Raw genomic sequence first — 15371 nt, 5'->3', positions numbered from 1 at the left:
CCATTCTATGATTCTGTGATTCTGTGATCTTTGGTGTTGTAGTCTAGCTGATATGAGTAACTAGTCAGTGACTTGTTACTGTGTCATTAAGAAAGAAAAGCACAAGAGCGTAGAAGAAGAAGATAGAAGGGTGGGCTTGTGAGTCCCTAGAGTTAAGCAGTTTTCACTCTGAGATCCCTGAAAATGGTATAAATAACTTAACACTTGGACTTTGTACATGCAGTGAGGGAGCAAGAACATTTTTGCCATTTGAGGTGCACGTGCAAGTACAAGTGGATTCCTGTTCCGATTTTGCTGTTGTATCCAAGGAGCAGCTTGTGGAAGGTGTAAGTTTGCAAAGCGTTTGTTTGCTTGATACAGTTGTAGTTTGTTTTTAGGGTCAGAGTCTTAGGAAGTTTGAGCCCAAGTATAGGCTGCATACATCTCTGAACTACTTTTGTAATTGCTTATTGTTCATTCTCAGTTTATGTGTGTGCATACAGTTGTATGATGTCTTCCCCTCCAGTTATGTCTCCTGTGCTACAATGCCCTGAGCATACTTAGCTGTTTGATTAACAGCAGTAAGCTTGGCCATGTCTGATTTCCACGTCGCATACTAAAATCTTCACGTGGCTCAAAGCTGTAAGATACTTTCTACATGGTTCAGAGAGTCCCCAGAGCTTGAGGAGTGATTCGTGCATGGGAGGTGATTGTGTCTCCTTGGTGATTCTGTTGCTCCAGTGAAAGACAAGACTGCAGAGTCAGCTGTGCTTGCTGGCTGGTTCCCTGCCCTAGCTGAGGGTTTGGCTTATGCCACAGCCAAAGCCAGTTCTGTTTTCTGATCAGTCACACAGTGCAGCCTTGGCATTGCAATGGCACCTGAGTGCCAGTGGCCTCTTGTAGATCAAAAGCCGCAGCCTGGCCACCCATGGTGTTGCCATGGTCTGTTCGAGCTACGTGCTGGCCACGTCTCTGAAAATCACAGTCAACATCTGCTGAATTTGGTATCCAAGGTTGAATGTAAGAAAAATCAAGTTACTGTGAAGCACTGTGCCATAACTAGCCTGTGGCTTAGTTTCTGCATTTGAAAGATAAAGAACAAAGATGCTCAATAAGGGCCTTGAGGCTTATCTGTTGTATTTTGTCACATCCAACCACTTGGAGGTGAAGACTGTAGTTTAGTTAGCTCAGCTAACTGACTGGTTGGGGATTCTTGTATTTCCGTAGGTACAACATTGATCCTGGCTTGTACTGTCCATTTTTCTCTCTTGGGGCTTGCATGGAAGGTTTGAACTCTTTGTTCAGCCAGCTCCTAGGAATCTCCCTTTATGCTGAACAGACACAGAGAGGAGAGGTTTGGTCTGAAGATGTTCGAAAGTTGGTAAGTATCCTTGTTCCCAGCATCTGAAATGATGAAGGGAAGTAAGACAAGATGGTGTGTTCCTCTGATCCATAGATCAGATTTTGTTTTTAAATTCCTCTGGCACTAGTTGTCTAATTTCAGGTGAAGGTAGACCTCAGGGGCTTTATACATTCTCTAAGTGCCTTTTGTTTACTTAGTATTTTATGGCCTTTACAGTATGACTCTGTCTGAACCAGAAGCAGTTTCTCTGTTTGGAGACAGTCATACCGTTTAAGTTGACCTTCTGAATGAGCCCTGCTAGGTTTTTTTAGTTAGAATTTATAGATGACTAGATGACCAGTAGGTGCATATTCTAGAAGTCATGTGTCTTTGCCTCAACTTTTTTATTCTGTGTGTCATTTTTACTTTGAGATTCTATTACTGCTGACTTCTCAGATGTCATTTAAGGGCTCTGAAGTGTTACTTTTAATAATAATTTGTGACTAATTAATTTTAATGAGATGTAGAAATGGCTGTAGTTAGAGGTACAAGTTTTGTGTCTTACTTTTTTTTTTTCCAACTAAAATTACCAACAGAATTTATATTAATTATTTCCAATTTGGTTGTGATTTACTCATGATAAACCTTTGGATTAGAATACTATGTCTTCAATTTATGCATCCTATCAGTGCTCTCATTGTGGAAATGATACTTCTTTTTCTTCAGGCCGTTGTTCATGAAACTGAAGGTTTGCTAGGATACATCTACTGTGACTTCTTTCAGCGACCTGATAAACCACATCAGGTAATATTTATGACCAGATTCCAGTGTGGGTTTTATGGGAGAAATCACTGTAGCAATAGGGCTATTTGCATTCAGTGAGAGTTGAGTAAAATTTATCTAGTTTTAAAATAAATTTAAACAGGGAAAGTCTGTAACTTCAAATATGGTTTTAGTTAAAATATTTTTGTGAGTAACCTTTCATTTAAAGAACATCAACTGACAGGCTGAACTCAGATTTTTACAGAATGTCAAGCACTATGAAATGTTTAGAACTCTGTTTAGAGAAATTACAGGGTTTTTTAAACAGCTATTTTCTGGCCTACTATTTACAAGTAAAAACAATCTGAAATTTTAATACCCTCAAAAGGTAAAAGCTCATAATGACAGCTAATTTTTATCCAAAATTATGCCTAAAACTGTAAGTGGTTCTAGCTGTTGGGGCTCACTCGCTCATGCTGCCTGGTACCAGTATACGAACTATATGATGCAGTACAATAGACGTTTCATTCTGCAAATTATCACCTTTAGTGAGGTGGTAAGTGAAGAAACTTTAAATTAATGTTAGCTTAATACGTTTCTCTGTTTTGCTAATATTTCACAATACACTGTGAGTGCTGTGCAGTATATTTTATAAAGAAGTTGCTGGTGAGGAATGAGGAGAGAACTTGATCTATAAATTATGGATTAGATACATCAGAAAATTTCTTTGAACTACTGATATTTTTTTTGAAAAATGGAGAGGTTTTGATAATTCTAAAACAAACAAGCAAAAATTCATTTTCTAAAAACCACACAGTCTTTATGTAAAAAGTAGTTTTCATATGAGTGTGAAGCAAACAGTCAGGATGGAGAAAGAGCATGCTGCTATTGTACAGTGTTGCTAATGATCATTGAATTCAACTTGTGTAGCTATATTTAGGTTTGATTTAATAGTTTCATAATTTCATGATTATTTTAATATCATTGATACGATACTGGCTGTCCATATGTTTGTTTTTTTCTTGAAAAGGATTGTCACTTTACAGTTCGTGGAGGCAGGCTAAGGGAAAATGGAGAGTACCAGCTGCCTGTAGTTGTTCTCATGCTTAGCCTGCCCCATTCGACAAGGAGTGCCCCAACGCTACTAAGTCCTGGCATGATGGAGAATCTCTTCCATGAAATGGGACATGCTATGCATTCTATGCTAGGAAGAACTCGGTATCAACATGTCACTGGTAAGAAAGTTAGAACAGTGATGGTTTTTATTTCAGTTAAATATTTAATTTCTGGAAGAAGGGAATAGTTTTTTTCTTGTTAAAAAATGAAGGAAGAAAAAAACCTCAACAAACCAACACCAGAGAAAAAAAAAGGATGAACTAGAAAAACTTGAGTCGTGTTGTTACTCTACGTCTCTGATAAACTGAAAAGGCAATATGAGAACTGCAGATATTATGTAAAATCCAACCAAACAACACTTCAATATTTTTCTTCTCTCTTTACGCAAGAGAGCAACTGGAATATATTGAGATCTATCCAGGGGCAGATGAGGAGCAAGTCGATAGTTTGTGGGTTAGAATGAAGGGGCAGGCTAGCATAGGTGATACTGTGGTGGGTGTCTGTTACAGACCACCTGATCAGGAGGAGAAAGTTGATGAGGCTTTTTACAGGCAGCTGTCAGTAGCCTCTCAATCACAGGCCCTGATTCTCATGGGGGATTTCAACTCCCCAGATACTTGCTGGAAGGCCTACACAGCCAACCAGTCCAGGAGGTTCCTCCAGTGCACTAGTGATAATTTCTTGATGCAAATGGTGAATGAACCGACCAGGAGAGGAGCACTGCTGGACCTTGTGCTCACCAACAAGGAAGGTCTGGTTGAAGCAGTGAAGGCTGAGGGCAATCTTGGCTGCAGCGACCATGAGGTGGTAGAGTTCAGGATCTTGTGTGGTAGGAACAGAATACCAAGCAGGATCGCAACTCTGGACTTCAGCAAGGCCAACTTTGGCCTTTTCAAGCAATCGCTAGGGGATACCCCATGGGACAGGGTACTAGAAGGTAAAGGGACCCAAGAGTCATTATTCAAGGACCCCTTCTTCCATGCTTAAGATCAGTGCATCCCAACAGGGAGGAAATCAAGAAAGAGCCACAAAGATGATGAAGGGAGTGGAACATCTCCCTTGTGAGGAAAGGCTGAAGGAGCTGGGTCTCTTTAGCTTGGAGAAGAGGAGGCTGAGGGATGACCTCATAAATGTTTATAAATACGTAAAGGGGGAGCATCAGGAGGACGGAGCCAGGCTCTTTTCAGTGATGTCCAATGAAAGGACAGTGGGTACAACTTGAACACAGGAGATTCCACAAAAATATTAGAAAAAACTGTGTCCCTGTGAGCGTGGCGGAGCACTGGAAGAGACTGCCCAGGGAGGTTCTGGAGTCTCCTTCTTTCAAAACCTGCCTGAACATGTTCCTGTGTGACCTACTGTAGGTGATCCTGCTCTGGCAGGGGGGCTGGACTAGATGATCTTTTGAGGTCCCTTCCAACCCCTGACATTCTGTGATTCTGTGATTAAGAATTAGGCATTTGTGTCTCTTCTTTCTGTACTGCTGATCTCTGCTCTGGTGGTGGTATTCACTCTTGCAAGTTTGCCTTATGTGAAGTTTGTAATAATGGAATAGTTGGAGGATTGAAGATAAATTGAGCTCAACTTGTACCCAGTTTAAAAGCACAGTGAGTCCTGGGTTGGAAATGATTTAGGAAATTGAGTTAAGGAAAATTAGTAACTTAGTTGTTGCAAAGAGCATACCCTGACAATATGGAAAGTGTTTAAAGCCAGGCTTTTTCTAGTTTATTCTGATTAAAGCAAATTTTATAAATTAAAAACATATTGTATTTGCTAGCATGATTAAATGGCAGGCCTTTTTGTCATACGTAAATGAACGTGAATGAATATGCAATCACAGCTTAGTGGACGCACAGAAAAGGAGTATTGCCTCTTTTCATTGAGTCCCTCTTCTCAAGCCTGATGAGTGTATTGGCTGTGGCCTCCTGCAGTCGTGGTAAATGGATTAAAGACATATTCTGGCTAAAGTTGCTTGGCTTGCTACTTTTTTTACCTCTGGACAGCTTGATATATCCTCTTCTATAATACTATGCTAGAAATCTCATTTGCAGTAGGCATTTACTTCTTAAAAAAACTACAACCAGCAAACCCCACAAACCAAATTGCAGCTCTGAAGGACTTTGTTTATGTTTTACGATTTGTAGATTATGCTAATGATACAGAGGGGAGTCTGTGGCAGAGTTATGTTATCAACAGATACTTTCACAAGTATCTGTGGTAAAATATTCTTTCGTAAGCTTCCACTTAGAACTAAAGCAGACTGACCTGTTTACAAGTATGTCACTACTGGATGTCCTTAAAACAAATGAACACTGAATACGCTCTTTCAGAGTAAGCTGTGTGTACTTGGAATGGTTCAGTGCAACGTAAGGGTCCAACCCTTCCACTCATCTGGCCTTGTTCATCCTAACCTCCAGGAATACTTACATGATGAAAGCAGCTGCTTTGTTGGGGTTCTTCTCTCCTGGTGAATCGTGTGCATCTGCATTTCAAAGTCATGGAAGAGCAGGAAATGGCTAATTTGGAGGCTCAGCCTTTTCCTTGAGCCCCCGTGTATGGTTTCAGCATTGCCTTTGCTCCAGGCAGTCTTGCTTCCCAGAGGATTTCACTCCAGATCTAGCATTGCAAAAGCAGCATCAAAGGTCAGTCCTGTTGCTTCTGCAAAGAACCTCTTTTTTTTTTTAGGCTTTGGAATGTGTGGCAGTCAGTCCCACTGTGTCTGTTAGGGACCATCTGCTTTCATAAGCCACTAGGGTGGCAGAGTGTGGAAACAAGGTGACTGCAGGCTATTGTAAGAACAAAAAATTTGACATTCGAGTTGACATGCACTAAGCACTGAGTATTTGACATCTTTCCTACTCTCCCACACCTCGCTTTTCTGATTAATATTCAAAAATATTCAGGAACCCATTCTGCTGCTGATGAGCCTAGAACTTGGATACGACTGTATGGTTTTGAATAAGATGTGCTTCTTTTGAAGTTAATCTGTCATTTTGCTATATATATTCACTGATTAATACATGTGTGTATGTATAAGATTTTTTTAAAACCTAGCTTGTATTCCATTTTAGATTGTCATGAGGACTAACTTATTCCAGATAACTGCTCAACCTTTTCCCTTTCAGACTTTCAGATAATGGAAATTTTCAGGAGTCTCTTTAATAGTTATTAAAAGAATTCTGTCACTTCATTAAGGAGCACTGAGAAAGCATAAATGGCTAGGCGAACATCAGTGTAGTTCTGCAGGCATTTGTCTTGGGACCTGCCATGTTTTAGGTTTCTTTAAAGTTTTTTTCAAACCACAACAAAAAAGACTCCATTACTGTGATGGCACAGAAGGATTGGGGTATTGCAGAAGAACTGAATGACAATACTGCAACACAAATACTGTGTTAGAAGTAAAACGCAATTCAGAACTATGCAGTGCAGATCATGTATTTAAAGAGTACAAAGAGAATGGCTATTTCAGCAGGGGTGGAGGAACTGCACAGTTTTATGTGTTAATGCAGAGCTACAAATAGCTACTGTGTCTCTGAAAGGGTTGAATGTGACTTGACATGACATCAGAGGTACACCTAACAATAGTATAGAAACACCTGTGAAGTATTAGTATGTGTAAATATAGCAGTAAGTATTAAATTAAGAAAGATACTGGTGAAACTTCATGCAATGCTTGGGCATAGTTTTGTATCTCTGGTCTGAAGGTGAATTCAAATTGAAGCAGGTGTGGAGAAGAGCTACAATGGATAGTCTTGTAGACTCAGTCTTGCCATTGGATATTGATGACTGAGAAAGAATACAGTTCCTCTGAATTTAGGAGGTAAAAAACAGTTTGGGAAATGCTATTTATACTAAAGAGCAGTAGTGATCTGAAAACATTGAGTATAAACAGATTATGAACTCAGATTAAAAATTGGAGAAATATTTGTAAAGATCAAAGGAGTGACTTTAAAAAAAAACAGTCCTCAAGAAATAATAGCAGAAACAAAAACTGTATTTAATTTAAGACTAGTTTTGAAAGTTGACATTGTCTCTAGCAGATGGAGACAGATGTGATTACCCAGTGGGTCCACAATTTTGTACGTCCGTAATGTTAACAGAGGAATTAGAAATTCAACTTCGATTTGATGATGTGTTATACTTCTTAATAACTTAATCTATGTAAGGCACTGATATGGATTAGAGTAAATAAGTTTTTTGGGAAAGAGCTTTTTGAAAATACCAACTAAGATTGGTACTTAGAACGTATCTTCAATCTGCACAGGAGTTCCTTGAATCAACGACTTGGTATTATGAAGTGAGGTTAATATAAAGCACAAGTAACCTCAGTGAAGAGATGGAAGCTCAAAACTGTAGCTGTGAATGGGACTGAGGCAGAGTTTTATTTACATTGTAGTTTGATTTCAGTTTAGGACACTCAAATAGATTTGGTGTTTCATGTAGGGCCAGTTTGGCTGCAGTCTGGTTTAGTTTAAAAAGGGTGTGATCCAGAGCTTTATAAGGTGCCTCACCCAGCTGTTCAAATATTTTGTTTTACTTTGTGATTTATAGTAAAATGTGTAGGATTATAGTGAAGCTTTTCTGGCAATATGTACAATAATGCTATGGAAATAAAATACTGACTTAGTAAACGAAAGAACATTAAAGGTCACCAAAAGTCCAAACTGAAAATTGCAAAGTCTTTTGGGAGGAGTTAACTATTTGTGTTAATGAAAATAGCAAATGCTAATGTGTATAATTATTCTACCCCTAGGAACCAGATGTGCTACTGATTTTGCTGAAGTTCCCTCAATTCTGATGGAGTACTTTGCAAATGACTATCGAGTGGTTAACCAGTTTGCAAGGCATTATAAAACGGGACAGGTAGGGAAAATTAATATGCAAAATATTGAAAATAGGTATAAGTGTATTCAGGAAAAGGATCACATTTTCATGTGTTATTTATTAATGAAGTTTAAAGTAGAAATAAACAATAGATAGAGATTAATATTATAATTTCAATTATTTAGGAAAAAAGTTGATATTCTTATTGCAGAAAAGATAAATGTAGTCTGAAAAAGAATAACATCTCTACATCCACTGTTCTAATTACATGTTTAAAACTTTCAAGCTTTTTTTCCTGCAAAGGTTGTGTAATTTCTACACTACACTACACAGTGTAGTAGCTGAACAACTTCTGTGTGAATCAAGTTATGTGGAATGTTTTAATTTACTTACAATTAAGTTATGACAACATTAGTGATCCATCTTGAATTTCTCAAAGTCTGCCTTGAAATGAAGCTCCGGTACCAACCAATGGAAATTAAATGGAAATTATGTGCAGCATTTAAAACCTCCCAATTTTAGCCCAGTGTAGAGTAGCAATTGGACTGTTTTGTGATGAAGGCTCTACTGCTTCATTTAGGATTAGATTAGGATTAGATTTTGGCTGTTGTGAATCTCTCCATTAAAACTCTGATCCTTTTTCTGTGTAAAGCTATTCTATGGCAGCCCGCTGCAAGGATCTACTTTTGGTAGGGAATTTAGAAAACAGTGTTCATAGTTACTTTTGATGGTCATTTTCACACATGGCAGCAGAACATGATTTATATTTGTCCAGCCATTTCAAAAGTACAAGCCAGTAAACAATAACTCAAGACCTGCTTTTAATGCTCTTGGTAAAGGCAAGTTTCAGTGTATTCAGATATAACGGCTGAAGAGTAGACTACCCATCAATGCAAAAACAAGGCCACTTAATTGAAGCTTTTCATCCAATACTCAGTATTCGTTACAGTTCTGTACTGTCAAAGTGGAACTATGTTCTCTTCCGTTGAACAGTTAGAAAAATATGTTGCTTAATTTCTAATTTAATAGATGCTGGCTGAAGAATTTGCTCTGTAAATCTGCCTTTTTTTTTTTTAGCAGAGCAATCGTTTCTGCAGAAAATGATTGCACCAAGAAAGTCTCCTTGAAAGCTGGCAGTTACAAGTACTCAATTCAGTAGTGTTCATCATTCATGTGTCCACACACTGAAATACTACTTTCTAGTGTTTTCTATAAAGTTCATGTAGTGTTCAAACATCGTGGAGTTAACCTGACTGCGTATGAGATCCAAGAATGAGCTTGACTAAAACATCTGAAAGAGATTTGTGGAGCGTTATTTATGGCTTTGCATTTTCAAAATGTCTTAACAAATCTAAACCATGTTTAGTTGCACTGCAAAAACTGAAAACCAGACAGTGTGTCCCATTTGGCATTTCCATAAACTTCTTTTGTTTATTGGTGGTGAAATCTTGCCCTTTCAGAGAGCAACTGAGAGAGGCTTGATGTAGAAATTTAGTCTTGAAGGGGGCAAGAATGGATTATTCTGGAAGATGAGAAAAAGAGGCTGAAACTGCTATGTGGCTTTTGAGGGCTTTAGATGGCTTCCTTTCAATTGCCTTTTTTAAAATTTAGAATTTACTTTTAAGCCATTATCCAACATATAGAAATCGTTTTTTGCTTATGTTGGTTCATTTAAGCAAGGTTTAAGAATCTGATATTGGATTTCTGTATCTGTCCTTTAAATACACATAAGTTGAAGTAATCTTTGCTGTTCTCTAAGTTTAGTGGTTGTTACAGCAGTTACTTTTATCTATTGTGTATGTGTTACAAAGTACTTTGAACAGGATCACCTAGCGCTCTTACATTTACAACTTCACAGAAATCGTTTTGGGGCTTATTTTTTCTTTTCTTGTTCCCTGACTAATTTTTTTGGTGTGCAAATAGAAATTTTCTTCCCCTTTTTTTTAGATATATGGAAGAAATTTAGATATAAGGAAGAAATTCCTCACAATGAGAGAGATGAAGCACTGGAACAGGCTGCCCGAGGAGGTTGTGGGTGCCCCATCCCTGGAAGTGTTCAAGGCCAGGCTGGATGGAGCTTTGAGCAATCTGGGCTAGTGGGAAAGAGGTGTCCGTGCCAACAGCAAAGGAGTTGGAACTAGATGATCTTCAGGGTCCCTTCCAACCTTAACCATTCTAGGATTCTAAGTTATCTGAAAGAAAAATTAGTCCACTTTGCCCCCTTTTCAAGGGGAAGTAGGGAAGGTGGATGATGTTTCACTGCTGTTAAAATGTGAAACCGTTTCAACAAAATGTTGTTCCATATGAGAGCTTCTGTAAAGTTTCTTCTTATGAGTAAATAGGCTGAGCTTTTCTATGCAAGAAATCATTCCTGCAGCAGCAACATCAAGATAGCTCTGCTGGATGTGGACAGAAGGAAGGTTTTTTACCGTCCTAGCTTCTAGAGCAGGCAGTGCAGATAATTTAAAAAAGCATCCTTCTTTTGAGATTGCTGCATCAATGCCATAGTTTTTGAATGTAAATTTTAGGTGGAGCCATTTTTAACGCTCCCACTGAACATAACTATGTTAGCAAAACTTGGTAGCATATTCTCAGCTTATGGTTACTCTTGCCATAAAAGCCAATTGTAGAAGGAATGCTCTCCTGAGGATCCTCACTTAGGATCAGTTGCTTATGGGAAGAAGAGGGGGAAGAGGTGTTGTTTTTATTATTAAAACGTGTGAACTGTTTAAACCAACTTTTTAGTAGCGTTGCAGAAAAGAATTCGGTTGGCGGACTTTCAAATGTGAGAATGCATTATGCATATACATGTGGATCATGAGGATCCGGTCCAAGATATCTTGAAGTGGTTGGAATGGTCATTGTGCTGTTGAGTACTGAGGAGTGAAAAAGCTTGCGAGCTCTTCTGGCAAAAGGAGCACGTTGTCTGAATTTAGTTTTGAAAGCTGGCCAGCACAAAAATATTTGTTCCAAGGAAGTAGCAAGCCTAGTTTTCCTTTCATCTTACAGATAACTCAGAAAATCATTGAGGGGAAAAAAAAATAAAAGGAATGAATTAGTAACTAAAGTTGAATTACTAAGGTAAGCTCTGAAAGTCAAGTAGCACCAAAATGAGGTCATAACAGTGCTGAGGAGATGATCTGGTGCATGAGTACCACACCGTATCACTCTGCCTGTTTGTTTAATTTTGTTTGTTAAGGGCACAGATATGTGGTAGGTCTATTGAGCCAAATCATTTTAAGCTTGTGTGTCTTTGGAGGCTCTCTTGAACAAAGGCCAGTATTTCAGCTGTTCAAATTTGAACTGGCTTCATTTTTCACAGAGATGAAATTACAAAGGCAGTATTGTATTAGCATGATTACAAGAATAAGCCCACAGATAGTAAACAGTCATAATGTGTCGTGGTTAAGACACTGCAATAGGGATTTAAGTGGCTCTGGGACACGGGGAGTTCTGTTCTTTTAGCCACCGTGACAAACATGCTGAAAAATGCATACCAAGGTCTTAAAGTTACTTGACGTAGAAGGATGGAAAAGTGGAACTCAAGTTAAAGCACATAGTACTTAAATTTAAAAAAATGAATGGTTATTCAATTAACATAGTTTAAGCCAAAGCTCTGTGAAGTCTTTCTTGTAGAAGGAGGATGACAGTTTGATTCTGCTTATATCAGAGAGTTCATCTTTCAAGATGTAATGTGATCATCCTGGTGCATTTTTTCTTCATTCAGCTTATTAAGGGTCTGAATGAGATTGTGATGGAGCAAGAAGAAATAATTTCTATTGCCTGAAACAATACCTCTTCCTCAGTACATTCAAGACCCCAGCATATCTGTGTTCCTGGTGTTCACAAAAACAAACTCAGGAGAGGAGTGGTGATCTTTGCAAAGCCCCCTGGAGTATAATTTTAGTTCTCTGTAATCTTAAATTTTAAAATCCCAAAGGTGCTTTGGGAAAAATAGTTGATCTCCTTTTTACCATTCTTTCAATTTAATCTAATTTTGGCAGTGTTCTTCTGATGCCAAATTCTGCTTGGCTTGTGAATTATGATCACGACACCATCTTTGAGCCAGATCAGATTAGATAGATTTAAGCAAAAGAACATTCGTGTCTTTCTCCTGTGCCTTTTGTCAAGAGGTATTGACATTAGAATGACTTGTAGTTTTCTATTGATGTTAATCTGCTCAAACAGTAGAGCTTGATCTTCAGGACAAAATAGATCTATATTGTTTGTTTGATATTTATATGTCTGCAAAAAAAGAATAACGTAGCAGTTTGACCCTGGCTGGAGGCCAGATGCCCACCACAGCCATTCCATCACTCCCCCTCCTCAGCTAGACAGGGGAGAGAAAATATAACAAAGGGCTTGTGGGTCAAGATAAGGACAGGGAGATGACTTGTGATTACCGTCAAGGGCAAAACAGACTCGACTTTGGGGATATTAATTTAGTTTATTAACAATCAAATTAGAGAAAGGCAATGAGAAGTGAAACCAAATCTTAAAAATAATGTGCTCTCCCACCCCCCCTTCTTCCTAGGCTTAGTTTTACTCTTGATTTCTCCATCTCCTGCCCCTGAGCAGCGTATGGGGACAGGCAATGGGAGTTGCAGTCGGCTCATTAGATGTTTCTCTGCTGCTCCTTCTTCCTCTGGGCGAGGTCTCCTCACTTTTCCCTTGCTCCAGCGTGGGGTCCCTCTCACAGGAGTCAGTTCTTCACAAACTTTCTCCAAAGTGAGTCCTTCTTACAAGAGATGGTTCTTGACAAACTGCCCCAATGTGAGTCCTCTCCATGGGGTGCAGTCCTTCAGGATCAGACTGCTCCAGTGCGAGTCCCAGATGGGGTCACAGGTTGTGCCAGCAAACCTGCTCTGGCGTGGGCTCCTCTCTCCATGAGGTCCACAGGTCCTACCAGGAGCCTGCCCCAGTGCTGGCTCTCCATGGGGTCACAGCCCCCTTTGGGCATCCACGTGCTCCAATGTGGGGTCCTCCACGGGCTGCAGGTGGACACCTACACCCCTCCATGGGCTGCAGGGGCACAGCCTGCCTCGCTATGGTCTTCACCTCAGCTCAGGGGAATCTGCTCTGGCACCTGGAGCACATCTTCCCCACCTTCTTCACCTTGATGTCTGCACATACTCTTACTCCTTTCTCTCTCTGCAATTGCAGTAGGTTTTTTTGCTGCTTCTTAAATAATGCTATCACAGAGGTGTTACCACCATCACTAATAGGCTCAGCCTTGGCCAGCAATGGATCCATCTTTGGAGTGGGCTGGCACTGGCTCTCTGGGACATTGGGGAAGCTTCTGGCAGCTTCTCACAGACACCACCCCTACAACCCCCCTACTGAAACCTAATACAGATAAGATTTTCTTGGAGCTCTTGGTTTTACCTGCTTTTTACTTGGTTTCTAGATGGTGTTGCTAAGCCATCTCCTGTGCAAAGAGATTTTAGTACATCGTTAATAACTCTGTGTCTCCCCTCAGGAATTCGATGTAGAATAGGGTAGATGCTTGTAGCAGAGCATAAGGAAGAAGCGTGTGAATGTAGAGGCTGCCTTCTCTGAGCAGTCTTCTCTGGCTTGAGGTCAGCTATTTGCAGTACCGTCAAAAGAAGGCGAGAGTGTCTTGGGTGGAGAGTCTGTAAGAAATGCTCAGCTCTGAATTGAGAATTGGTCCTTCTTCAGTTGTTTCTTGATCAGGACTGAATGTGACCAGCTCTCCCAGGGAGCATACAAAGTCTGTCTGCATTGCCAAACCTTGCTGCTCCTACAGTTCCCCTCAGTGAACTGCAAACTTGGATTTCTCAATTCAGTTGAGGATCTGTGGGACTGTGGTTTACCAAAATTTCAGTTAGGAAAGTCTTGGTGCCTCTTGCTCTGTTTATTTTGTGTACAAGCTGAAAGCCTATGCCAGAAAAAAAACCCACTGGCCAGACTACTGATTTATCATGTTAGACTTCTACTTTTGACAGATATATCCTGCTATTAGACAAATGTATGTTGTTTCATTAAGTCTAGTAGAGTTAATTTCTAATCTACAATATATCGATATCAGTACTTCACTAGGAAATTAAAGCCTCCAAAAAGCTGCCAAAACTTGCTGATAGGTTTGGTGCTTAATAACAAAAGTTGTTCAGAACTCCATATGTTTCCTTACACAAGGGTTTCTTGCATGGCAACTGAAACTGTGTTATTGCAAACCCACACTTGCTTTAGTTCCAGGATGCAATGTCATTGAAGAGGATGAGACAAGAAATGTTCATAGAGTCAGGAGAAAAGTTGTCCTACCAAAATACTTCTTACCATTTGTGACTTTTTTTCCTACTTTGTTTCTTGCCTTACTAACTTTCTCACATGATTAAATAATATTTGGAGCAATACTAAATCCAGTATTAAACCTCAAGACAGTCAACTACTAACGTCTTTATTACTATGGATAGCTGCCCATTTACTCTTGCTCTAGTAGTGCAAAATCATCGCGTAGTTTGAAACAGATTTTTTGCATTTGGGAAGGGTATATGCTGACCTAACAAGGATACACTGTAGGACTGACCTCATGTTCATTGGTTCGTTTTTCTGTGTTGAAATTTAACAGCTGTGCATGTTTATGACAGGCAAAATAGTGGGTGTTGTTCTATCTCATTCTTGACCCAGCTAACGTTTGACTTGGGTAAGAGGTTACAAGCCTTGGCAAGTTACTGCATAAAACAGCTGTGCAGCTTGAGAATTTCTCTTATCTGCTTTAACTTCCAGATTCCACAGAGTTAATTGATAACATTTTCCTCACATGTAACTTCTCTAGAGTTGTTTTTTTTATACTGTGAACATTAACACTGTTTGTCTTTAGTCATATCCTTTACACAGAATCTAAACATGTGGCTCTGCCACCAGGATCAGTAGACTTTTTGTGTATTATTTCTTAAACACTTCAGCACACTGTAAAAATGTAGATATGCTTTTAGAGTTCAGTGTAATGTTAAACATCTGTATTGCATTGTACAACTTTTAGTAACTTTCTTAATATTGTAGCAAGAACCCAGGTATTTTACCTGTGTTTAATATGGTTGGTTAATAAAACTGCTAGGAAAAAGAATAGGCTTTCTAGGAAAAACATCTAGTGAAAAGCTTCAGGAAGAAATGGACAGAGTGTAAGGTCAACCATTCATATACAGATATTCTTAAAAATCTGACGTGAAAAAGTCTTTGGATGTACTTGTCTGGTTAGAAAGTCTAGAAGAGTCGGCTTAATTGAATTGGCATAGAGGTGGAATAATGGCAACTTTGTTAAAAGTTTCAAAGGGTAGATAGTTACTGTTCAGTACAACCGAACGTTTTTATGTAGTTTAGGGTAGAA

At 39.2% G+C, this 15371-nt stretch overlaps 1 protein-coding gene across 1 annotated transcript in view; it reads left to right on the top strand.

The window, feature by feature from the left end:
- Window positions 1-1206: 1206 nt before the first annotated feature.
- MIPEP (mitochondrial intermediate peptidase) overlaps window positions 1207-15371 on the top strand; it is a gene marked incomplete at both ends in the record, with an annotated part of 41963 nt that continues 27798 nt past the window's right edge. Inside the window, 4 exons of the mRNA XM_009877554.1 lie at window positions 1207-1360; window positions 2048-2125; window positions 3114-3318; window positions 7953-8062. Of these exons, the coding sequence (XP_009875856.1) occupies window positions 1207-1360; window positions 2048-2125; window positions 3114-3318; window positions 7953-8062 (547 nt within the window). The remainder of the gene's footprint in view (window positions 1361-2047; window positions 2126-3113; window positions 3319-7952; window positions 8063-15371) is intronic.

The sequence above is a fragment of the Apaloderma vittatum genome, unplaced genomic scaffold (assembly GCF_000703405.1).
Source record: "Apaloderma vittatum isolate BGI_N311 unplaced genomic scaffold, ASM70340v1 scaffold4891, whole genome shotgun sequence".
Taxonomy (NCBI): Eukaryota; Metazoa; Chordata; class Aves; order Trogoniformes; family Trogonidae; genus Apaloderma; species Apaloderma vittatum.
The sequence above is the reverse complement of the archived record's forward strand: the minus strand, read 5'-3'. Positions and strand labels throughout refer to the sequence as shown.